The sequence below is a fragment of the Xyrauchen texanus genome, chromosome 41 (genome assembly GCF_025860055.1).
Source record: "Xyrauchen texanus isolate HMW12.3.18 chromosome 41, RBS_HiC_50CHRs, whole genome shotgun sequence".
NCBI classification, from domain to species: Eukaryota; Metazoa; Chordata; class Actinopteri; order Cypriniformes; family Catostomidae; genus Xyrauchen; species Xyrauchen texanus.
Genome location: NC_068316.1, coordinates 4,291,838 through 4,315,963, shown reverse-complemented (window position 1 = coordinate 4,315,963; position 24,126 = coordinate 4,291,838). Strand labels below are relative to the sequence as shown.

The 24,126-nt window shown below is 37.9% G+C and overlaps 1 protein-coding gene across 2 annotated transcripts; it reads left to right on the top strand.

Annotated features, from left to right (window-relative positions):
• Window positions 1-169: 169 nt before the first annotated feature.
• rhot2 (ras homolog family member T2) lies at window positions 170-24,062 on the top strand. Of its 2 annotated transcripts, none has more exons than XM_052113883.1 (19): window positions 170-315; window positions 5,673-5,731; window positions 5,832-5,913; window positions 5,995-6,038; window positions 6,915-6,968; window positions 7,086-7,138; window positions 7,932-8,040; window positions 8,365-8,466; window positions 8,561-8,659; window positions 10,416-10,524; window positions 11,625-11,745; window positions 12,929-13,013; window positions 13,115-13,260; window positions 17,654-17,754; window positions 17,851-17,981; window positions 18,167-18,247; window positions 19,134-19,256; window positions 19,417-19,616; window positions 21,313-24,061. In XM_052113883.1, the coding sequence occupies exons 1-19, from the start codon at window positions 279-281 to the stop codon at window positions 21,428-21,430; spliced, it is 1,854 nt and encodes a 617-aa protein (XP_051969843.1). In that variant the 5' UTR covers window positions 170-278; the 3' UTR covers window positions 21,431-24,061. The 2 variants fall into 2 exon arrangements, with proteins under 2 accessions (XP_051969843.1, XP_051969844.1); XM_052113884.1 differs by lacking the exon at window positions 170-315 and adding an exon at window positions 4,197-5,398 and having other exon boundaries at window positions 21,313-24,062.
• Window positions 24,063-24,126: the final 64 nt, after the last annotated feature.

The following is a 24,126-nucleotide window of genomic DNA, read 5'->3' as shown; positions in this document are numbered from 1 at the left end:
ACTTCTGTGTTGGCATTATTATTTACAAAATTGCCAAAGCGTATAAAATATTTACATGTACAAAATAGCCCATAAATAAAATTAAAATAAGGGTAAAATGAAACGCTTCTATCAGCAGAGGGCGCTCCATTTGGGCTCTAACCGGAAGTCCGCAGAGCTGCCAGTTTCTTTGACTGGAATGGAGCTAGCGAGAATCTAGCACTGAGTTTTGAATTAATTTGAAGTTAAGCACAAGATTAACGCCACCTGTCAGAGAGTTGCACCGAGAGCGGAGTGAAATGAAACGCGATGTCCGGATACTGCTGTTGGGGGAACGTAAGATACCCTAAAAATGTCAAAGCAACTAAATGTAACAGTTAAATGAAAGTTAGCATGTATTTATAGTGCTAACTAACCCACATGTTGTTATTGAATATGCATTTGGATTTGATAAATACTCATACATATTAATTTGTAACACCTTTTCGGTCCTTCTGATTTGTTGTATATTCGTGTTACAGGAAGATATTTGTGTTGATTTATTAGACAGCTTAATTTTCATGTTGATTTCTCATACCTCCTCATATAAACTCGAATTAACAAATTTAAGTGTGCGTTGAATGTTGTGAATTGATAATGAATGTGTTACTATCATTGTGCTAGGTTAAAATAAAATGAACGTGAGTTGTAAACAAATCACACCAGCACACGTGACATAAACATAATGCGTGTATTCCTATAGCGTTCACCAGCACATGTATTGTGTGTATATATCTGCATGTGTGTCAAATAGAACGCATGTAAAGTGATTAATATAAAGGCCTGCTTATTATTTTCCTGTTATCTTTGTTCATTAGAGTACATTTATAAAATTAGACATTTGACATGTCACATATGACGGACGCTGATTTATTTATGTATTTATTTTTGTCCATGTTTAATAAATTAATAAAAGAAAAATACATTAGAAATGGAATTTACACAAAACAATTACTTGATTGGACTTCTTCTATGATGAACATATTTTCAATTGCTGAGTCATTGAAAAGTCATTTTGATATTACCAAGGCTTACAGTAAAAAAATGTAATGTGGTGTAAACGTCCAGAGACAGTAAAATGAAAAAATATATATAATTATTTAATTATTTAAAGCTGAAATTCTTCAGAAAAAAAAAATAGTTGCGTTGAATAATCTTTTTAGTATTATTTCTTTAAAAAAAAAAAAAAGAATAAAAAAGCAGTGAAAGCATTTTATAAAAAAAAAAAAAAAAAAAGATTAATATTTGAAAAACTTTTGTGCACCAAGGTAGCGATTTTGTTCCCATGTGACAAAATTCATAAAACTGAGAAGACCAAATAAAATAATTATTATTTTGTCATATCATTAAATATAAAGTTATTTAAATGTTTATGAAAAGGCACATTCTGTTCAGGTCATTTGGTGTAATCATGAGAAAACGTCTTGATGTTCTTGACTTAAAAATGCATGATATGTGTAAAATAAAATAAAAAGAAGAAGAAGATATTTTTCACCTTGAATCAGGATATTATTTTAAGGAAATTGTTTTAATATGTTTTACTTCATGACATTTTTTAAGTCATTAAATAATTTTTTGTAGTAAATACTAAAAATGCTTTTAAAAACAACATGAACTCGAGTTACATGTCTACAAACTTGACACGTGTTTTAAACAACATATTAAAAATATTTTTATTTTTTATCACCTCAGACAACCTTATTTGTCAATGACCTATGTATTATATATATATTGATTTATGTATTATATACAGTGGATATAAAAAGTCTACACACCCCTGTTAAAATGCCAGGTTTTTGTGATGTAAAATAATGAGACAAAGATAAATCATGTCAGACATTTTTCCACTTTTAATGTGACCAATTCAATTGAAAAACAAACTGAAATCTTAGTGGGGGAAAAATGAAAACACCTTCTTATAACTGGGGGTGTGAATTAACCAATCATATTCAAACTCATGTTAAATAGAAGTCGTTACACACTAGAGGTCGACCGATATTGTTTTTTCAGGCCGATGCCGATCTTTTGAAATCCGGGTCGGCCGATGGCCGATTAATGCTGGCAATTTATTTTGGCCGATATGTGCTTGTTTTTAACCTCTTATTTGAACCTTTTATTTGAAAGATAAAATGTAACACAAATAATTACTTAAGATAGACAACATTTCTCAACAAATACATTTATTGAACACTTGACCAATCTGCACTTGTACACTTAAATAAAAAATGTATAATGTAAAAACATATTGTATAAATAATGTATAACAAATATATTAAATAAACAAAGCAGGTGTTACGAACTGCTCCGAGACACAAAGGTTGAGATCCAAATGCAGCTTTAATTAAGGGGCAATCCAGACACGTAATCTAATATTCAGAGCATCCAAGAGAAGCACAGGCATAACTAGGGATGGGTATCATTAAGGTTTTAATGGTATTACTACTCTTACCGATACTGCTTATCGATCCGGTACTTTAACGGTATTCTTAACGGTTCTTTTTGTTATATATATATATTACACAAATATAAACGTTATATAGGCACAGTGATTTAATTTCAGGAAGGTCTACTAACATTACTGTTCAGGTGTGGTCTAAAAAGAAATCTAATAATGTAATCAATTGTAAAATAACACTGCATAGTTTATCATAGATAGATTAATGCTTATTAATGCATAAGTTATTCATTCAAGAGCTGTAAGTGATTTTCTCTTTGCCTTTTGTTGTTTGATTCGCAGTAATGGCTCAATCGTCACATGTTTAATTGACCGCTTCCCCTTTAAGACCGAGATCTAATAGGCTCCTAAATGTGCGTACACACTGCCAGCGACATCGCGCGCGACAGCGACTCAATACCATTCATTTTCAATGCGAGCACAGCGACTTCCGGCGACACAAGCTGTCGCGACCGTTGGCGCTAGATGTGGGCGTGTCCAGCGACGCGACAAAGTTGAGAAAACTTCAACTTTGGAGCGACTAGCGGAAGCGACAGCCAATAGGAGAGACGACGGGAGAAATCACGTGATCCTTCTCTCACTCTCAGCTCCTGCAGTAACGCAAAGATGGATGAAAGGCTAATTCTTGCTGTTAGAAATTTTCCAGTGCTCTATGATATGTCTCTTCCCACGTACAAGGACATTTTTAAGAAAAATCCTGCGTGGAAAGGTGTATCTGAGATCGCGGGGATTTTATGGACCCAGACAGACCGGCATTTGCATTTTCGCCGCAGATAAACAGCCGCTATGGCAAACAGCATGCCTTGTTTCTCATTCATCTTTGATATAAAGCATTTTATGTACTGATTCCATTTATATTTAGTCTTTTCCCTCCAAAATGTTTGTTTTTAGTGGCAAGAAAAGAGATTCGCTGTCAACAGCAATGGAATGACATCCGTGAATGTCATTTACAAACGTTACTAGGCAACCAGTAGTGTGAACACCCACTAGCGACTTCACCGCCAGCCACTGGCGACCTGCAGCGATAAAGTCGCTGGCAGTGTGTACGCACCTTGATGCAGCATATTTTCTCCCAAACTATTTCCATAACTACGTCCATTTAAGACATAAACTGTGTTTAAGTGAATCTCCAAGTCGGTCATTTTGACATATTTTTGTGTATATTTGATCGTTTAGACGCGCACATGAAACCCAAAGTAGCCTATAGTTTGCTTGTCTCTTTGCGGTGTGTTTCGAGCTCGCGCCGCTTTGGGAACGGTATCTCTTGCGCTCTTTTTATTATTAAACGCGTCCCGCAATTTAGCAACAGTAGCTAGACTGCATTTTACAACAATCACCGATCGTGCTGATTCTGACGTTAAGTTTGAGTTTTAAGGAGAAATGTCAGTGCACCGCTGTGAAGAGAAGGAAGTTGTGCTAGACAGAATGCGGCTTACGTATAAATATTCTTTTTATAATCTTTGGAAGGCGAAATCTAAAATAAAATCAGACTAATAATCACAGATCTAAACCAGGCTATGTCTGAATGTTTAGTTCTGTCACTCATTAAGCAGGGCTCGTGTTGTGCTCGCTGTGGCACCGCGTGAGCGAGTCTCTCTCTCTCTCTCTCTCTCTGACTGCGAATAGCTAAATTGCATCACAGACAAATGGTTTCATATTATTATACATAGAAATGGCTGGCGAGATAAAATAACTTTCTCTTTATAGCAATAAAGAATGTATTTTCTTAATTTCTCCAGTACCGACAGCACCTTCCTTAGACACTGCTCACTCTACTGGAAAATGACTCTAGGGGCAGTGTGCGTCGAACACGTGTTCCACAACAACACTAGGCTGCCCACAGATGCGCCTGCCTAATAATCGGCTTGATATGCGTGGATATTGGCCGATGCCGATTATGTAAAAAATGCAAAACAAATCGGCCGATTAATCGGTCGACCTCTATTACACACCTGCCATCATTTAAAGTGACTCTGATTAATCACAAATAAAGTTCAGCTGTTCTAGTAGGATTTATCAGACATTTTCTTAGTTGCATCTCAGAGCAAAAGCCATTGTCCACAGAGAGCTTCCAAAACATCAGAGGGATCTCATTGTTGAAAAATATCAGTCAGGAGAAGGGTTCAAAAGAATTTCCAAAGCATTAGATATACCATGGAACACAGTGAAGACAGTCATCATCATCATCCATCCATCCATCTTCAACCGCTTATCCGAAGTCTGGTCGCGGGGGCAGCTGTTCCAGCAGGGGGCCCCAAACTTCCCTATCCCGAGCCACATTAACCAGCTCTGACTGGGGGACCCCGAGGCGTTCCCAGCCCAGTGTGGAGATGTAAATCTCTCCACCTAATCCTGGGTCTTCCCCGAGGCCTCCTCCCAGCTGGACGTACCTGAAACTCCTCCCTAGGGAGGCGACCAGGTGGCATCCTTACCAGATGCCCAAACCACCTCAACTGACTCCTTTCGACGCAAAGGAGCAGCGGCTCTACTCCGAGCTCCTCACAGATGACTGAGCTCCTCACCCGATCTCTAAGGGAGAAGCCCGCCACCCTTCTGAGGAAGCCCATTTCGGCCGCTTGTACTCGTGACCTAGTTCTTTCGGTCATGACCCAGCCTTCATGACCATAGGTGAGGGTAGGAACAAAAATTGACCGGTAGATCGAGAGCTTTGCCTTTCAGCTCAGCTCTCTTTTCGTGACAACGGTGCGATAGAGCGAGTGCAATGCTGCCCCGATTCTCCGGCCAACCTCCCGCTCCATTGTCCCCTCACTCGTGAACAAGACCCTGAGGTACTTGAACTCCTTCACTTGGGGCAATACCTCCTTCCCTACCTGGAGTACAGTCATCATCAAGTGGAGAAAATATGGCACAACAGAGACATTACCAAGAACTACAGCAACATTAAAAGAACTGCAAGAATTTCTGGCAAGTACTGGCTACATGTGACAACAATCTCCTGTATTCTTCATCTGAATGGGCTATGGGGTGGGGGCAAGACAGAAGCCTTTTCTTCTCATAAATCTAATTAAGTTCTTAACCATGCCTCAGAGATTTGCAAGGAATCAGGGCAACATAGTTTGTGATTGCTGTGCAGTCATTAATCATATCACAGATTTGACCTTGATATTATCATGAGCTGTTGGTCATAAATCTATAGGGAATAAAATGAAGTGAATGTCTTATTATTTTTTTCCTCTAGCCAAAGTGGGGAAGACCTCGCTCATCATGTCTCTGGTTGGAGAGGAGTTTCCAGAGCAGGTGAGTTTGACAAGTTGTTCTATAATCCTGTGTTAATACAGCATGGCTGCTGGTGTGTTCATGATGCAGTTAGAGGAAGTTGATTTGTTTTTGCCGTCAGGTTCCTCTCCGAGCAGAGGAGATCACGATACCTGCAGACGTCACACCTGAGAAAGTGCCCACACATATAGTTGACTATTCAGGTTTGTGTCCGTGCATGTGCAATAAGTAACTTGTAATATTTGCCTTGCAATATTTTACTAATACTCTTTGTTTCACTACAGAAAATGAGCAAACTGAGGAAGTGCTGAGAGAAGAAATCATAAAGGTGAGACATTAACTTTGAGTTGTACATGAATACACTATAAGGTACGAGAGGTCAATTAATGTTGTAAATATATAGTCACAGCCAAAGGGTGTTGTTTGTTGAGACCTTTTCTGCCGTGACTATATTCACAATAGAGAGCAACAGTCTGGTTCCAGAAGTAGAAATCACATTTATTTTCTCCATAGGGGAATATATTATTAATGATAACTTATAAATCTTGTAAGACAGAACTACCGTGAGATCTGAGGTTGTTAATTGATGTTATGTGCTTAATTTGAAGCCATCAGTCCATGTTATTTCAACATAATTTTTTATTAATCATTTGTAAAACTGGAATTCTGGTAAAGAACTACTCTACCCATGACCCTAAAGAGAAAGGTCCACCAATCGGAGAATCGCGGCAAACAAAGTGCGCCAAAAGAGCTCTGCAGCGACCGCCCACTTCAATGACACACTGAAATTGATTTGATTAAGTTGGTCTCCCTACACTCTAAAACTACTTATTTTTTTGTATATATCTGACATTTTTTCAATCGTTTTCATTTTCTTTCGATTATGCCGATTTTCCAATATTTTTTGCTTCATATCAAAGTTTGTAATGTTGTGATTCACATCAGCACTGGTTGGTTGGTTTGGTTCATAGCTTACAACTCTTTTATGAATGATTTTATCAAATCCAAATGGAAAAATAATTAATGGGAAAAATATTTCTGGCTATAAAAGTGGGCTGTTGCACTCTATATAGCACAACCTTATTGCATTTACAAAACAGTTACTACATAATAAAAAAACATACATTTTCATTAAAACTTCTATTTATCAAATTCCCTCTTCTAGAAGCCCGTTATGAATATGATTATGTTGTCATTTCTGTAGGCCAATGTCGTGTGTGTGGTTTATGATGTCACACAAGAGGAAACCATTGACAAGGTATCAATGTCAGTGCCAAACTATCTCAGTGTGTCTATATTTTTCCCTCACAGTTTCTCGTTTTCTATAAACTGATCTTTTCATTGTTTTTTGTTTGTTGTTTTTTTTCACTCTCAGATCAGAACTAAATGGATCCCGCTGGTGAATGGAGGAGCTGAAAAAGGAAGCAAGTATGTTTTTGAATTCCTCTCTGCTGACTGTTTGGATTCTAGGGATGCACTGAAAATACATTATATTTTTATCCCCTTTTCTCCCAATTTGGAATGCCCAATTCCCACCACTTACTAGGTCCTCGTGGTGGCACGGTTACTCGCCTTAATCCGAGTGGTGGAGGACAAGTCTCAGTTGCCTCCATGATCCACGCACAGCTTACCATGTGCCCCATTGAGTGCGAGAACCACTTAATCGTGACCACAAGGAGGTTACTCCATGTGTCTCTACCCTCCCTTGCAACCGGGCCAATATGGTTGCTTAGGAGACCTGGCTGGAGTCACTCAGCACACCCAGAATTCATACTCACGACTTCAGGGGTGGGAGTGGCAGATACTGATTTGAACAAAAAACTATTGGCCGATACAAATATCGATATTTTGCCACTTGCCTTATTTTGTCATCAGATCACTGTTTTGCTCAGATATTATGTTTTAAAAAAAATTACAAGCTTTTTGTTGTTCTAAAAATAAATTCTTTCTACTGATTGGATCTGTTGAATACATTTTAAAGAGAGCCACAATGGAAGATATAAAGATCCAAGCAGTGTAAATAAACCATTTGTTTTTCATTTTTATTTCTTTCTTTTTCATTTTGCCGTTTTCATGCTTAAAACCAATTTGCAGATGGTTTTAATTTGGTCAATAATTGGCCGATAAATATCGGCGCCCACTACGTCAGTGCATTCTTAGTGAATATATCTGCATTTTTAAAATGTATAATGTAAAAAAAAAATCTCTTTTTTTGTCTTAGGATTCCTATTATCCTAGTAGGCAACAAGTCTGACCTTCGCTCTGGCAGCTCCATGGAAACCATCCTGCCAATCATGAACCAGTTTTCTGAGATTGAGACCTGTGTGGAGGTCAGAACCACTACACTCGCACACAATACACACAAACTGTTAACATAAACACTGTGGCGCCACTTTCCCTTATAGTGTCAGCATTGTTAAGGGACATACAATTTATACAGACAAATCATATGTGTGTTAGTCAGGAGTATGAATGTTGGTGTTGGTGTGGTCTGACCAGTACACTAATACACCAAAATCCCACTCCAACATTTATTTGTAGCATAGTGTATAGCAAGGCACTTACAATAGAAGTGAATGTGGCCAGTCCAAAAACATTCAAATAACTGTGTGGGATGATTATAAGATGGTGTGTGTGTGTGTCCGTGTCCGCAGTGCTCTGCTAAGAATCTGAAGAATATTTCGGAGCTTTTCTACTATGCTCAAAAAGCCGTTCTACACCCGACTGCTCCTCTCTACGACCCTGAAGACAAACAGGTACTCACATACTCTTCTGCATGTCTTCTCACATACATACACTCATGTTTGGGAGCATTTTGATGGTTTCTGTATTTCTTCTGTGTTTGTATAGCTCAAGCCGCAGTGTGTGCGCGCTTTGAGTCGTATCTTCAGTATCTCTGATCAGGATAACGATCACATTCTCAGTGATGCTGAACTTAACTGCTTTCAGGTGAGCACACAACAGCAGTGTGGGTTCCCCCTGCATTTGCTTTTACAATAGAAATATAACTAGAAACAGCATCTGCAACACATACTGTATAAGTTACCTAATGTAAACAATTTTATTGAAATTGAATATTCAGCTGGAATTAACATAGGGTTGAGACTTGATTTTATTCTTTGGGATTTTATTGAATCATGGATGCTAGACTATGATGTTATTTGTAAGTTATAATTTTCCCCGCCCATGCAGCTTTGTTGGTGTAAACAGAAATGTTCTTGCTGTGCTGGAGAAAGTTATTACATTTTGATGATTGATTATGAAAATGTTTATTTTAGTTAGAATTACATGCATTGACGAATCGTTCACAAAAGGTCTTTTCACATTCAAAATGTTTAATTCAGGGCCATCCTTAACCATTAAATGCGTATCGATGAAACTGTGTATCAGTGGAAACATTGCCAAGCAGATATGCTCTGTTTGTGTTTTAGCTTTTGAAACATACTCTGAACATGCATGCAAAAGGAATACTGTCAGGAGACACGTTTGCCAAAAATAGGGCTGGCCAATATGGCAAAACAAATTACATTGGACTATTCACGTTGATTTTTCAACTTTTAAAAAGTAACTTGAACATGATTCAAATAACATGTTCTTTATCAGAATGCATAGCAACCTGGTTAGAGAAATCAAGAAAGACACTGGCCAAAAATGACATCCGTGGAAGAGTGGCGAAGTGAAAACCGCTGCTAACCCAGAAGAACATTAATGATCATCTGAATTTTGCTAAAACACACTTTGATGATCCTCAAACCATTTGGGAGAATGTTCTGTGGGCTGATGAGTCAGATGTGGAACTGTTTGGAAGACACGTGTCCCGTTACATCTGGCGTAAATCAAACACAGAGTTCCACAATAAGAGCATCATACCTACGGTCAAATATGGTGGTGGTAGTGTGATGGTGTGGGGATGCTTGGCTGCTTCAGGAACAGGGCGACTTGCAATAATTGAGGGAAACATGAATTCTGCTCTCTACCAGAAAATCCTAAAGGAGAACGTCCGGTCATCAGTCCGTGAGTTGAAGCTTAAGCACAACTGGATTATTCAGCAAGACATTGATCCAAAGCATAGGAGTAAGTCCACCTCTGAATGACTCAAAAGAAGCTAAATTAAAGTTTTGGAGTGGCCTAGTCAAAGTCCTGACCTGAGCCCCATTGAGATGCTGTGGCAGGACCTTAAATGTGCAGTTCATGCTCTCAAACCCTCCAATGTGGCTGAACTAAAGCAGTTCTGCAAAGAAGAGAAGGCAAATATTCCACCACAGCGTTGTGAAAGACGGATCTCCAGTTATCGGAAGCGTTTGTTGCAGGTGTTGCTGCTAAAGGATGCACAACCAGCTATTAAGTTTAAGGGGGCAGTTAGTTTTTCACATGGGTGATATAGGTGTTGAATATCTTTTTTTGCTTTAATAAAAAATATATATTTGAAAACTGTATTTTGTGTTTACTCAGTTTGCCTTTGTTTTAATGATACCTCGTTTGAAGGTCTAAAATAATTATGAAAAATCCACAAAAATGGATGAAATCAGAAAGGGGGCAAATACTTTTTCGCAGTGTAAATAGGGTCTATTTTGATTTCATGTTGATTTTAACAAATGTGCTGTAGCTTAGCTAAATAATAGTTTAATTAACTTACAAAAATAAAATGATAATCTACCATTGATTTGTATGGCATGATGAGATCTGAATTGGTCTGTGTGTTTAGAAATTATGTTTTGGGAATCCACTGGCTCCTCAAGCTTTAGAGGATGTGAAAACAGTTGTGTGGAAGAACACCAGTGATGGAGTGCAGGACAACGGACTCACACTCGACGGTAACGCGCACACACTCATTCGACATTAACCCGTCCCACCAAGTTTTCTCTTCACTTTTTCTTGAGTGAATTTGCTGCAGCTTTTCTCAAATTTCTTTTTTTAAATTTGCTGTGTTTTTGTGTTGTTTTGCAATGGAAACTCACAAATAATCATAGTATACTTGTGTAATTTGTGTCATTGATGTACAAGTGCAATTATCTGTAAATATTTTGTGCATAATAACTGGATATGCATCAAACAAAAAATAATAAATACACACAGAAATACAATACATTTAATAGGTGAAACGGAAGACACTTAATTGTTTTCAATAAAACATTTCTGTCTCTTTAACTGTGATTTATTTGGGATAATTGTGATTATAGAGCACTACGATTTTGCTTGTCATTTTCATGTGAGCACTCCAAATGAACTCGGACTGTCACAGACCCGCACCGTGGACCACACTCAGAGCAGCTCCAGAACATAAAACGTTTTCTCTGAATTATGCGCATCGTCCGCGGTCCCACGAAAGTTAAACAAGGATTTTGAATGTGATTATTTGTGTAATGGCAAATGTTCTTGGTCACTGAGGGTTCATAAATGCAGTGACACAAAGGGGGCAAGCTACTTAAGTCTCGACTGCGTCAAACTTTTCGTGCATTTCTTTTTGCTACTGTCAAACATGGAGAAAAGCTATCGGATTATCTCAGATTCACTGTTTATGCGAACAAGTTGCGATAATTATACAAAATTGCAAGCTACTGCATATAATGCAGACAGTGGTTGAATTTACCTGGAGGAAGTGATTAACACTCAAACATATTCCTGACATTGCTACAGTAAACAGGGGACTCGTATAACAAATATTACATTTCCTTACGCAAGTGGGTGTAGGTTTATAGTGTTAGATAAAATAAGCTTTTAAATAGGTTTCATTTTTGTTAGATTTCACAGTTATTAGTCTTGTTTTCTATTTTCAATGTAGTTTTTTGTATATTTGGTTTTTATTGTATTTTTTATTTATTATCTTTGTCATTTTTTATTATTGTCACACCCTGTTCCACATCCTTGTGTGTGTATGTATGTATGTGTGTGTGTGTGTGTGTGTGTTCTGTAGGGTTCCTGTTTTTAAACACACTCTTTATCCAAAGAGGACGTCATGAGACCACCTGGACTATCCTGCGCAAATTTGGCTACGATGACACCCTGGAACTAATGGACGACTACCTCTACCCGCAGTATGTCTGTCTGTCTGCATATTTAAAGAGATAGTTCTCCAAAAATAAATACAATTATGTCATCATTTACTCACCCTCATGTTGTTCCAACCCCATATGACTTTATCTCTTATGCAGAACACAAAGAGAGATGTTAGGCAGAATGTTCATTTCTTTGTTTTTTCTTTCAAATACATACTTAAGCAATATCACACGAACAATAGTGCGATATGGCCCTACATCAGCACTGCTGTGATTCGGCCGCAGGCACGAGGCCGTAGGCAATCACATCAGAGCTGATTTAGGGCCATATCGCACTATTGTTCGTGTGATATTGCTTGTATACAACAGTTCAATGAACAAGTAAATTAAAAAAAAATTAGGAAAAACTGAGCAAGGTCTTAAAAACGCATTTGTGCATGGAACTACATTCTTGCGTTACCGATCAGAATCTGCCGTTGCTGGTTCAAACAAGTTATTGGATAAACAAGGATGGATGTGAGTGAGTGTGAGAGAGAGAGAGAGAGAGAGAGAGAGATGTGTGATCACCTGTTGCCAAATTCAAGCAGAGATGCTGTCAGCTTTCTGAAGGTCAGATTTCTCAGTGGAAAAATAGCCGTCCAAACAGGGGTTTTCCTCTCTATTTGGTTTTTCTCTCTATATGATGTTCAAGAGTCATTCGCTATAGATACCGCAATGTCCTCTGCCACTTTCTGTTGTGTCTCTCAGGTGGGATGTGCCTTAATGCTGAAGTTGTTTGTTTAAAGCTATTTCCTAGCTTTAGTAGTTAATAGTTTAATAGTAATTAGTAATACGAGCGATCACAGATCTTTTGCCACCACCTGCTGGCTAACATATGTAATGTCAAAAAATAAAACAAAAGATACAGTAAGAGACACCTATACAGTAGCTCTTAACACATCTGCACTGCTCTTACACTTTAGTTTAGAACGGGATGAACACAAGTGAATACACACAGTGAAGTGATACACACACAGTGAAGCGTCGGAGTGCTGATGGTGTCAGACCATCAGTGCTCATGGAACATCTCTCGTCCAATCAGATTCGAGGACCGGAACTAACAGTTGTATATTTGTTAATAATGACCGAATTTTCATTTTTGGGTGCTTTATTCTTTAAGTGCAAAAGCATTTGATTGCTTAAAGAAATCAGATTTTAAATGAGAGTATTCGTGTGTTTTTAGATTGCGAGTACCTGTCGGTTGTACGACAGAGTTGAATCATGTGGGTCAACAGTTCCTGCAGAAGCTCTTTGATAAGTATGATGAGGTGAGCAATCACACTAATGGATTTCACCTTCTTACGAACTTTGTAAATCTTGTCAGGATAGAGCTTCATTGGTGTAATGATAGTCTGTCTCTCTCCTGTAGGATAAGGACTCGGCTCTCTCACCTGCAGAGTTGAGAAATCTCTTTAGTGTTTTACCCTACATGCCCTGGGGCCCTTCAGTGTACAGTAACGTCCCCATAACAGAAGAGAACTACATCTCACAACAAGGCTACTTCTGTCAGTGGATGTGAGTACAAGAAAGGAAAAGGACACCCATATTTAACATGATATACACAAGTGTGGCATGTTTCAACATTACTATGAACCAATCATAGCTATGCCTGTTTAATGTTTTCCATATAGTAAACTCATGAACAGATGACTTTACAGATCTTTGTTTTAAAGTGTTTAAACATTGTTTTCCATGCTTGTTCAATGAACCATAAACAATTAATGAACATGAACCTGTGGAACGGTCATTAAGACACTTACAGACGGTAGGCAGTTAAGGTCAAAGTTATAAACATTTAGGACACTAAAGAGACTTTTCTACTGACTCTGAAATCCATCAAAAACACCAAAAGAAAGATGCCCAGGGTCCCTGCTCATTTGTGTGAATGTGCCTTAGGCATGCTGCATGGAGGCATGAGGACTGCAGATGTGGCCAGGGCAATAAATTGCAATGTCTGTACTGTGAGACGCCTAAGACAGTGCTACAGGGAGACAGGAAGGACAGCTGATCATCCTCGCAGTGGCAGACCACATGTAACAAAACCTGCACAGGATCAAAACATCAGAATATCACACCTGCGGGACAGGTACAGGTACAGGATGGCAACAACAACTGCCCGAGTTACACCAGGAACGCACAATCCCTCCATCAGTGCTCAGACTGTCCGCAATAGGCTGAGAGAGGCTGGACTGAGGGCTTGTAGGCCTGTTGTAAGGCAGATCCTTATCAGACATCGCATATGGGCACAAACCCACTTTCACTGGACCAGACAGGACTGGCAAAAAGTGCTCTTCACTGATGAGTAGCGGTTTTGTCTCACCACGATGGTCGGACTCTCGTTTATCGTAGAAGGAATGAGCGTTACACCGAGGCCTGTACTCAGGAGCAGGATGGATTTGGAGGTGGAGGGTCCGTTATGGTCTGGGGCGGTGTGTCACAGCATCATCGGACTGAGCTTGTTGTCATTGCAGGCAATCTCAACACTGTGCGTTACAGGGAAGACATCCTCCTCCCTCATGTGGTACCCTTCCTGCAGACTCATCCTGACATGACCCTCCAGCATGCCATATTACAACGTTTCACTATCATCAGAATAGTATACAAAACAGATTTAAGTGCAACAAGAAATGTAAATATATACAGTGAGGAAAATAAGTATTTGAACACCCTGCTATTTTGCAAGTTCTCCCACTTGGAAATCATGGAGGGGTCTGAAATTGTCATCGTAGGTGCATGTCCACTGTGAGAGACATAATCTAAAAAGAAAACTCCAAAAATCACAATGTATGATTTTTTAACTATTTATTTGTATGATACAGCTGCAAATAAGTATTTGAACACCTGTCTATCAGCTAGAATTCTGACCCTCAAAGACCTGTTAGTCTGCCTTTAAAATGTCCAACTCCACTCCATTTATTATCCTAAATTAGATGCACCTGTTTGAGGTTGTTAGCTGCATAAAGACACCTGTCCACCCCATACAATCAGTAAGAATCCAACTACTAACATGGCCAAGACCAAAGAGCTGTCCAAAGACACTAGAGACAAAATTGTACACCTCCAGAAGGCTGGAAAGGGCTACGAGGAAATTGCCAAGCAGCTTGGTGAAAAAAGGTCCACTGTTGGAGCAATCATTAGAAAATGGAAGAAGCTAAACATGACTGTCATTCTCCCTCGGACTGGGGCTCCATGCAAGATCTCACCTTGTGGGGTCTCAATGATCCTAAGAAAGGTGAGAAATCAGCCCAGAACTACACGGGAGGAGCTGGTCAATGACCTGAAAAGAGCTGGGACCACCGTTTCCAAGGTTACTCTTGGTAATACACTAAGACGTCATGGTTTGAAATCATGCATGGCACGGAAGGTTCCCCTGCTTAAACCAGCACATGTCAAGGCCCGTCTTAAGTTTGCCAATGACCATTTGGATGATCCAGAGGAGTCATGGGAGAAAGTCATGTGGTCAGATGAGACCAAAATAGAACATTTTGGTCATAATTCCACTAACCGTGTTTGGAGGAAGAAGAATGATGAGTACCATCCCAAGAACACCATCCCTACTGTTAAGCATGGGGGTGGTAGCATCATGCTTTGGGGGTGTTTTTCTGCACATGGGACAGGGCGACTGCATTGTATTAAGGAGAGGATGACCGGGGCCATGTATTGCGAGATTTTGGGGAACAACCTCCTTCCCTCAGTTAGAGCATTGAAGATGGGTCGAGGCTGGGTCTTCCAACATGACAATGACCCGAAGCACACAGCCAGGATAACCAAGGAGTGGCTCTGTAAGAAGCTTATCAAGGTTCTGGCGTGGCCTAGCCAGTCTCCACACCTAAACCCAATAGAGAATCTTTGGAGGGAGCTCAAACTCCGTGTTTCTCAGCGACAGCCCAGAAACCTGACTGATCTAGAGAAGATCTGTGTGGAGGAGTGGGCCAAAATCCCTCCTGCAGTGTGTGCAAACCTGGTGAAAAACTACAGGAAACATTTGACCTCTGTAATTGCAAACAAAGGCTACTGTACCAAATATTAACACTGATTTTCTCAGGTGTTCAAATACTTATTTGCAGCTGTATCATACAAATAAATAGTTAAAAAATCATACATTGTGATTTCTGGATTTTTTTTTTTAGATTATGTTTCTGACAGTGGACATGCACCTACGATGACAATTTCAGACCCCTCCATGATTTCTAAGTGGGAGAACTTGCAAAATAGCAGGGTGTTCAAATACTTATTTTCCTCACTGTATATATATTTTTATTTATTTTTTTAAGTGACTGGTTAAGTGCTTTTGGAAAAGATGTGTTTTTAGCCGTTTTTTGAAGATAGAGAGTGAGTTAGCTTCCCGGATTGAGTTGGGAAGGTCATTCCACCACTGTGGTATGATGAAACTGAAAGTCCGGGAAAGTGTTTTGGTGCCTCTTTGTTTTGGTACGACAAGGCGACGTTCCTTAGCCGACCGCAGGCTTCTGGCAGGAGTGTAGCTCTGCATAAATGTTTTTAGGTATGCTGGAGCAGACCCAGTGACTGTTTTATATGCCAGCATCAGGGCCTTGAATTTAAAACGTGCATGAACCGGCAGCCAGTGGAGAGAGACAAAGAGTGGTGTAACATGTGCTCTCTTAGGTTCATTAAAGACCAGACGTGCTGCTGCATTCTGGATCATTTGGAGAGGTCTAATGCAGCTGGTGGCCACACCAGATACTGACTGTTACTTTTGTTACTTGATCCTCCCTCGCTCTTTGTTCAGGGACACAATGTCCCATTTCTGTTAGTCACATGTCTATGAAACTTGTTCAGTTTATGTCTTTGTGGTTGAATCTTTTTATGTTCATACAAATATTTACACATCATAAGTTTGCTGAAAATAAAAGCAGTTGAAAGTGAGAGGACGTTTCTTTTATTGAGTTTAGTTCCAATGATTCCTTTAAGTCTTTATCTGTCACTCAAGGGTTCTTTTTTTACCTCATTGAGCATTCTGCGACGTGCCCTTTGTCATCTTGGCTGGACGGCCACTTCTAGAGAGAGTAGCCACGGTACTCCAGAATTTGTCTAACTGTGGACAGATGCCTTTTCTGTAGTGATTTTTCTGTTATATTGAACTTTCAATATTATACTTACAAAATAGTTTGTAAGTATATCATGTAAATAAACTGTTAAAAATTTGTCATTTTTCAGTTTTTGCAGCTTAGTATGAACCCAGAGCCTTTTCTCAGATGCTCATGGTGCACTGGATGAAATCATCCATATTTAAATGCTGTTTAAAAAAATTATTACTTGTTTAAAACTACATGTATAACAATCTAAACAATGAGTGAAATAAACAAACAATTTAATTATTTCTTTATTCCACAAATGTTTCAAAATTTAAAAAATCCTTCAGTTTTGCCCAATTTACACAAAACCTGTGAAAATAATATTTATTTGTTTGTATTTAAGGTACATAAAATATTAGTTATGAAGCCCTAAAACGCACTGTGAAATTTTTGTTTAGTTTTTTAGGTGTTTAGTGCCTTCATTGAGCCTATGTCCTACAAAAAATACATTACCTTTTTTTTATTTTTTTTTTTTATTCTCTAAATTTTTTTTCTCCCAAAATGTTTGGAGTGAAAAAAACATTTGAGAGAGAAAAAAAAAATAAAACATTTTTAGAGAAATCTTTTTTTAGAGAAATATTTTTTTTGGACAGGCCTAAAGACACAGGCCTGTAGTTGGACATTGAGAGAAGAGAATTTAATGAGAGTATGATTTATTTTTGTATTTTTTTAGATAGTGAAATCTAAATCAACTTGCCCAAAGTTGAAGAAACACCCAAGCTGTAGATTTCATATGTAGCATCAGTTCACAATCCAGATTTTGTGTATTCATCTTTTGAACCAAATCCATAATCTCATTGACCTGACTGCAGGTTGTCTGCATATCTGGATGTCCACCGGTGTTTGGAGCATCTGGGTTACCTCGGCTACCCGATTCTTATGGACCAAGACTCCCAGACGTCTGCCATCATAGGTAATCTGATTCACACCCAGTCATGCGTTTAAACTCTGGTACATCGGGTTGTTTGATCTAAGAGTATGCCTGTCTTTTTCTGCACGTGTGTTTCAGTAACGAGGGAAAAGCCGTTAGATTTGGAGAAGAGACAGACCCATCGAACTGTGTTCCTCTGTAAAGTGATCGGCCCTCGCGGAACGGGAAAGACAGACTTCCTTCAAGCTTTTCTGCAGCGGAGCGCTGAGGTGAAAGAATATAAACTTCAGTTTGAACTCCTTTGACAGAACTGACTGGAAGCGACCATGTTTAATATACAGCTTTAATATACCTTGGTGGAGCTAACCAGGGTGACCCAACAAAAATAGAATACTTTAAAATCTCCCAAATATTTACAGAGGTGGTGATGAAGCTGAATTTTGTGTGTTTTCAGAAAAACGGATGCAACCTTGGTCCCCCCGCCGGATACGCCATCAACAGCGTCTCAGTAGCCAATCAGGAGAAGTATCTCATAGTAAGTTGGTCGATGACATGTAAGCTTGTCTGAGATTATAAAAATGTGAGATCTTGTAAAAATCGAGTTTAAAACACATGTACCATGTTTGTAGAAGTGTAATACTTGTGTCCATGTTGGTGTCGTACATTTTGAAAAACATTTAGAGCATTTTCTAGTTCTTTTTTAAATATCATTAAGTGGTTTAACCATCAAATAAAGGTATTAAAATACTTTCCTTGCACCTCAGATTCACGTTGAGTGAACACTTTTTTTGGGGGGGATATTAGTTCGAAATATGAATTTATGAGTCACGAATGTCACGTTTTCTTAAGGTTGCTCCGTTTGACCAGAACAATGACAAGAATGTGAATTTTTTATAAAAATTAAAAAATATCTGTTATTTTTGTAAAAACACCCTGTCATGAGGGGTCCTCTCTGTTTAATGAGTTTATTGTCACATGACAAAACATGTTGGTTTCACCGCCTGACATTAATTTGTTGGACAAACGTTTTTCAATCATTGATAATATTTTAAACTAAATTGTTTTACTGCTTCTTTTTCTTAAGAAATAATATTAGAAGTTTATTCCAAATTACCAACATTTATTCTTTCAAAAATGTTTTGTTTTTAATATTGTATTATTATTATTTTATTTTTTTATTTTTGGGCGGTTTCACCACTGAGAGATATTTTACTTTAATTACCCAGAAAAAATATAAAAACGACTTTAAACTCAGAAATGAAAGAATTATTATAGCATATGTGTCGAGTAAAATGTAAGTAATTATTTGGTGTTAATTGCATTTTAATGTATTTTTGAATAATTAAATTAAAAAAATAGTATCACGTCTTTGAGCCAAGTGTTTACACAAACTGTATTTGAACGTGTGTTATTTCATGTAGCTGGAAGAGGTTGACGTGGAAACTGAGTTTCTAAAAGCAGCAGATGTAGCGTGTGATGTGGCATGTCTCATGTATGATGTCACCGATCCAGACTCATTTAATTACTGTGCTAGTATATATAAGGTAAGAAATGCACATGCACGAGATGCTTTAGCTCTGTAGTAATACTTTACAAACACACTCTGACACACACATAATTACATGCATTGCATGTGTTCCACTGTCTGAAACCCTTCATCGGTCAAATCAGTCTGTTTCTTTTGGTTTTTTTTCTCATCTGTAGCAGCACTATATGGACAGTGGGATCCCGTGTGTAGTGGTGGGCTCTAAAGCTGATCTTATAGAAGTTAAACAGCATCATGGTATGAGCCCATCTGAGTTTTGTTACAAACACCGACTGCCTTCACCTCTCCATTTCTCCGCACTGCTCACAAACACTCACACACACATCTACAGCAAGCTGACCTGGGCCGCCATGTACCCGTAAGTATTACACACACACACCCTGACATATTTCAAACGCTTACAAATAAATTATGTATTTAAAATAATGCACATTTTCCTGTTTCAACAACCTGTTGAAAACATGCCAAAATGTACCTTCAGAATATTCTAGTTTAGTATAAATATGGAGAAAGTTTTGAAAATTAATTTTCAAATTGTTTGTTATTGACAGTGAATAGAGACAAAAATTAGTGACAAAATATGTAGAGCAGTATTTACTAAATTCCACATTTAGTGATTTTAACTTTAAAATTGTATAAACTATGCAAATTTTATAAATAATTTTAAGATTATGTTCATCTTCCTATTTAATTAATACGAAAGCAGGTTAACTAATGCATGTTTTTGGTTACTGATGAAATCACGCCAAGACTTATCTTTTAAATTAAATTTTAAATTTAAATGGTCAAATTATTAATAATTAAAATAAACTGTTTAGTTTAACTATTTAAACATCAAAATTGTCCTTATTTATTTTCTTAACCACCAACTTTGCGGACCCGCCGGCGGGTCTAAAAGGGGGCGCTATGTTGCAAAAAACATGTTACGCTTAATACGTTCAAGTCTCCGAATGCATAAGTCAGGCATATGGGGTATCGTTAGAAAGCTTAGAATCTGAACTTTGCATGATAACCATCACTTATGCATTTGTTACATAAAATAACAAAATAAGGCCTGAAAACATTCACGCCGCAAATCAGCGCCACCTAGAGGTCATGTGGTAAAAATACTAATATGAATATAGAAGTCTTTCAAATAGCATTTAAATAGACATCATGTTTTTAGTTTGTTGCCCAAATACCACACTTTGAAAGATTTTCAAAAGAATCTCAAAGTAAAATATGATTTCTGTAAGATACAAACGTCTCTTTTATGTGCTGATCACTGCTTCTGTAAGCTACAAATAGCTAAAAACATGATCTGCTTAAACTTAAGGCAGTTTTCAAAACATTAGCAATTGTTTCTTGTCTGTGAGCTTGCTTGTGTGAATAATACAATGTTATAGAACAAAATATCCGGTCCAGCAGAAAAAGCATGCTAAACAAATCATCTGTTATTGATCTGTAAAATGTTAGACCATTGCAAAGAAGAGTATCTCCGCTTTCTAATGACACATATATTGAGCTTCTAGTCCACTCAGAGGCCGAGATATTCGCCGAAACAATGGGGGTGGTGCATGAACTGAAAATTAGACTGAATGTCTATGCATGAGCACATCTGCAAAGGCTTAAATGTGATAGAGTGCCACCTGCATTTCAGATCGGCATTTCTGCTGTTACCTAGTTGAATAAAAAAAACGTTTTGTAGGGAGAGGAACAGAACCACAATTACATGCTTACAAATGAAGGACAGCAACAAAAAAAATCTAAAAAATAAAATCTATTAATCATAAGATTGTAAACATGTACAATATTACTGAGTCTTTTTTTATTGCCGGGGGGGGTCTAAAAACGTTTGACCAATTTTTGGCAATTAGTCCACAGTATGTGTAAATGGTGAGCTTTTACATTTGTGTAAATAATTACAGACCGCAGCCCAAAAATGGAAACTTTTTAGAGTTTAATACGCATTTGTGGCTAAAATAAGCCTTCTTAAATGGGTGGACGTGTGTCATCAAGGTCACAGAAAGTCATTAAATGTATTTGAATGTTTCTTTGTCACTTTTTGTCTGCAGGCACTTGAATGGATCAGATATGAGCAGCACGTCTTTCTGGCTGCGCGTGACTCTGGGCGCCACAATAGCAGCCATGCTGGGCTTCGCTCTCTACAGAGCCTTTAGCCGACACAAATAATGCACGCATTCACTCGCAATGCAAACATAAACACACTCGTACTCATTTCCTGCTGACTGTCTCGACCTTACGGAGTCATTTTTGGCGGAACGGGAGCTTGAAACCCTTCTAGTTACAATGACAAATACATAAAAACAGAAGAAAGCAGATGTTTGTTTTTTTTTAAGTTGGACTAAATGTGTTCCACATACAAACAGATGCGCATAAATTAATGAGAGATTTATGGGTTTGCTTTTATTATTAACTTCCTGACCTTGATCTAAATGGTTGACCCCAGGGAACATTTTTGCAAATTGAGCTCAAAGCTACTGTATTGAGCACAGGGGGAGTAAGGAGCGATATTAGGAAGTGATTTGATATTTGTATTACATTTGAAATGTATTAAAAATGTATTTAAGAGGTAAAGATCTCCAAATGGATGAAGAATGTATTCCATTTGAACATATTCCGTTCCTGAACCTTACCGGACAGGTATTCAAAAGCTCAGTGATGGGGTCAATTATTCTGTTTTGTTTCGGCCAGTTCAGGGAAAGCACTTCATTTATAGCTCAGTTTCAGAGTATTTAATACATTTAAGAAAAACAAAAACAAAGTTAAACTCTACTGGACATCAGAAAAAGACTAAACGATTATAGACATGCACTTTTTCTTTTCTTTACAAACTGATGTACGAGTTGAAATTATTACCTGTGGAAATCGACTTTATGCCACAGATGCTCAAGAGAACTACTACATCATGCACATTGGCTGAAATGAAGCAGAATAAACCTCAATCCTGTTGCATTTCCATTTCCTGTCCTTTAGATGGACATTAATGTGCGTGGGCCACGGCTGACGATGACTGTGTGTGTGTGTGTGTGTTATTATTTTCTCTTTTTTTAGGCAAATTCTATTGACGACTTTCAGAATAGCTAGACTTGTCCAGGCTTTCCAACGTTTTGCATATCTGTTGTTTGTAGGGGAGAATGATTTCTAATTTTGTTTTAAAATTAAAGTAGAGATGGATGCTGTTAATAAGTGTATTGTAAATTATATTTTTAAGGTTAAAAGCTCTGATGCTGAATGATGCTCCTGTTCAGAGCCGTCCCATTGTTGCAGGATCCACAGAACCAGGTATCACTAGTTACATCATCACAATAATTGATAGAAAGGATAATAAGTCTTGAGTAATCCGTAGAGAACAGCCTGGCTGACTGTGTTTATAATTGTCCGTGCTGGATTGATCTAGGATCTCTGTCAGGTTATTGATTATCTCAGATGATCGGAGACTCCTTCAATCTAGAGGTCTACCGGTAGTGGATTTTGCCAATAACTATAACTAAGCTGATAACCGATTAATCGGCCAATAGTTTATAAAATCATATGTTCAATGGCCGCATCAAGAGACCAAATAGTCGGTCCAACTTAAAAGATGGTGTAGGTTACAAGTACTTCAGACTTTTAGAAGTTGAGTCCATTTTAGAAATGATTAAACTTCATCAAAGCAAACACAAATCACCCTGATGGTGACTTTAAACAAAACACAATGTTTTACAGCAAAACATAATTAAAAACGCATTAAGAGCTAAAATATCTATTTATTCAAAACCGATTATTTACATATTATATCCTCATAAGTCGGTACGCTTTGACCAAACACACATGAATAAATTGAAGCGCTGGGGATTGTGGGTAATGTCTTCAGCCACAGTGCTCCTCCAGTGGGCATGCTCAGTAGCAGATGCAACAATGCAAGCTTATTATAGCCTATATATTTATTATTATTATTATTATTCACAATATATGAAGTTGGAGACAGGATGTATGTGGTGACGAGGGACGTTTCCATATAGTCGCATTTCTTTGCATGCCCTCGCTTCACTTTAAAAAACATGATCAAAGGAACACGGAGGAATAAAAAAAACTTTTGGCACTCTCGGTATAGATTTTTGTCAATAACCGATATTTTTTTAAATGGTCAGATCAGCACAAAGCTAACCTCACATTTGCCAATCTTGCTCATTCATTTGAATCAGCATGAAGATACTCATTCTTGAGAAAAAAGAAAGGGAAAGCAAACATTTCTCTGGCTGTTCTGATTAGTCTGTTTAATTGTCATCATTTCAATAACTTCAGTATTAAGACGCATACGGATCACTACTGTTTATGTTGGTGGGCCCAATTTTAAAATACTGCAGGCTTGTATCTCTGTTGCATTGCAGCATAAATATTAAATGAGATGCTCGGAATGAATCCAGTGTGTTCTAATAGAATTATTTTGTAATAAAATAGCAATTTTTCAGGAGATCTTGTTTACTGTGCTCTGTGATGTCAGGAAATGTGGTGCATTCACTTGGTCACATGTTCACGTTCAATATGCATTGTGCTGCATTTACAGTATTCTAGCAGATCTTACTTTAATTTATAAACCTGCCTAGACTGTTATATTATCACTCTTGATGAACTTCATGTCACCGTGTGCCCTTCTGTGGTTACTATGTAATAAACAATACATTTTAAAGTGAAAAGAAGACATTCATAGTTCAAGAATGTTAGTATATCAAGTTTAAATAATTAAGTATTTTAAATGGTAGTGAAGCGTAAAATTTACAGGCATCAAATTATAACCCGTGAAGCCTGATATGTGGTCAGTCTTTTTTTTTTTTTTTTTTTTTTAAACTGTAAATTTCTGGTAACCACAGCTGCCTTTTATTTTA

Bases quoted from the DNA above. Each gene is read 5' to 3' on its own strand.
- rhot2 (XM_052113883.1), top strand. From the start codon at position 279: ATGAAACGCGATGTCCGGATACTGCTGTTGGGGGAAC. The intron at 6,969-7,085 runs GTATCAATGTCA...TTTCACTCTCAG, and splicing joins AAGAGGAAACCATTGACAAG to ATCAGAACTAAATGGATCCC. The intron at 19,257-19,416 runs GTAAGAAATGCA...TCTCATCTGTAG, and splicing joins ACTGTGCTAGTATATATAAG to CAGCACTATATGGACAGTGG.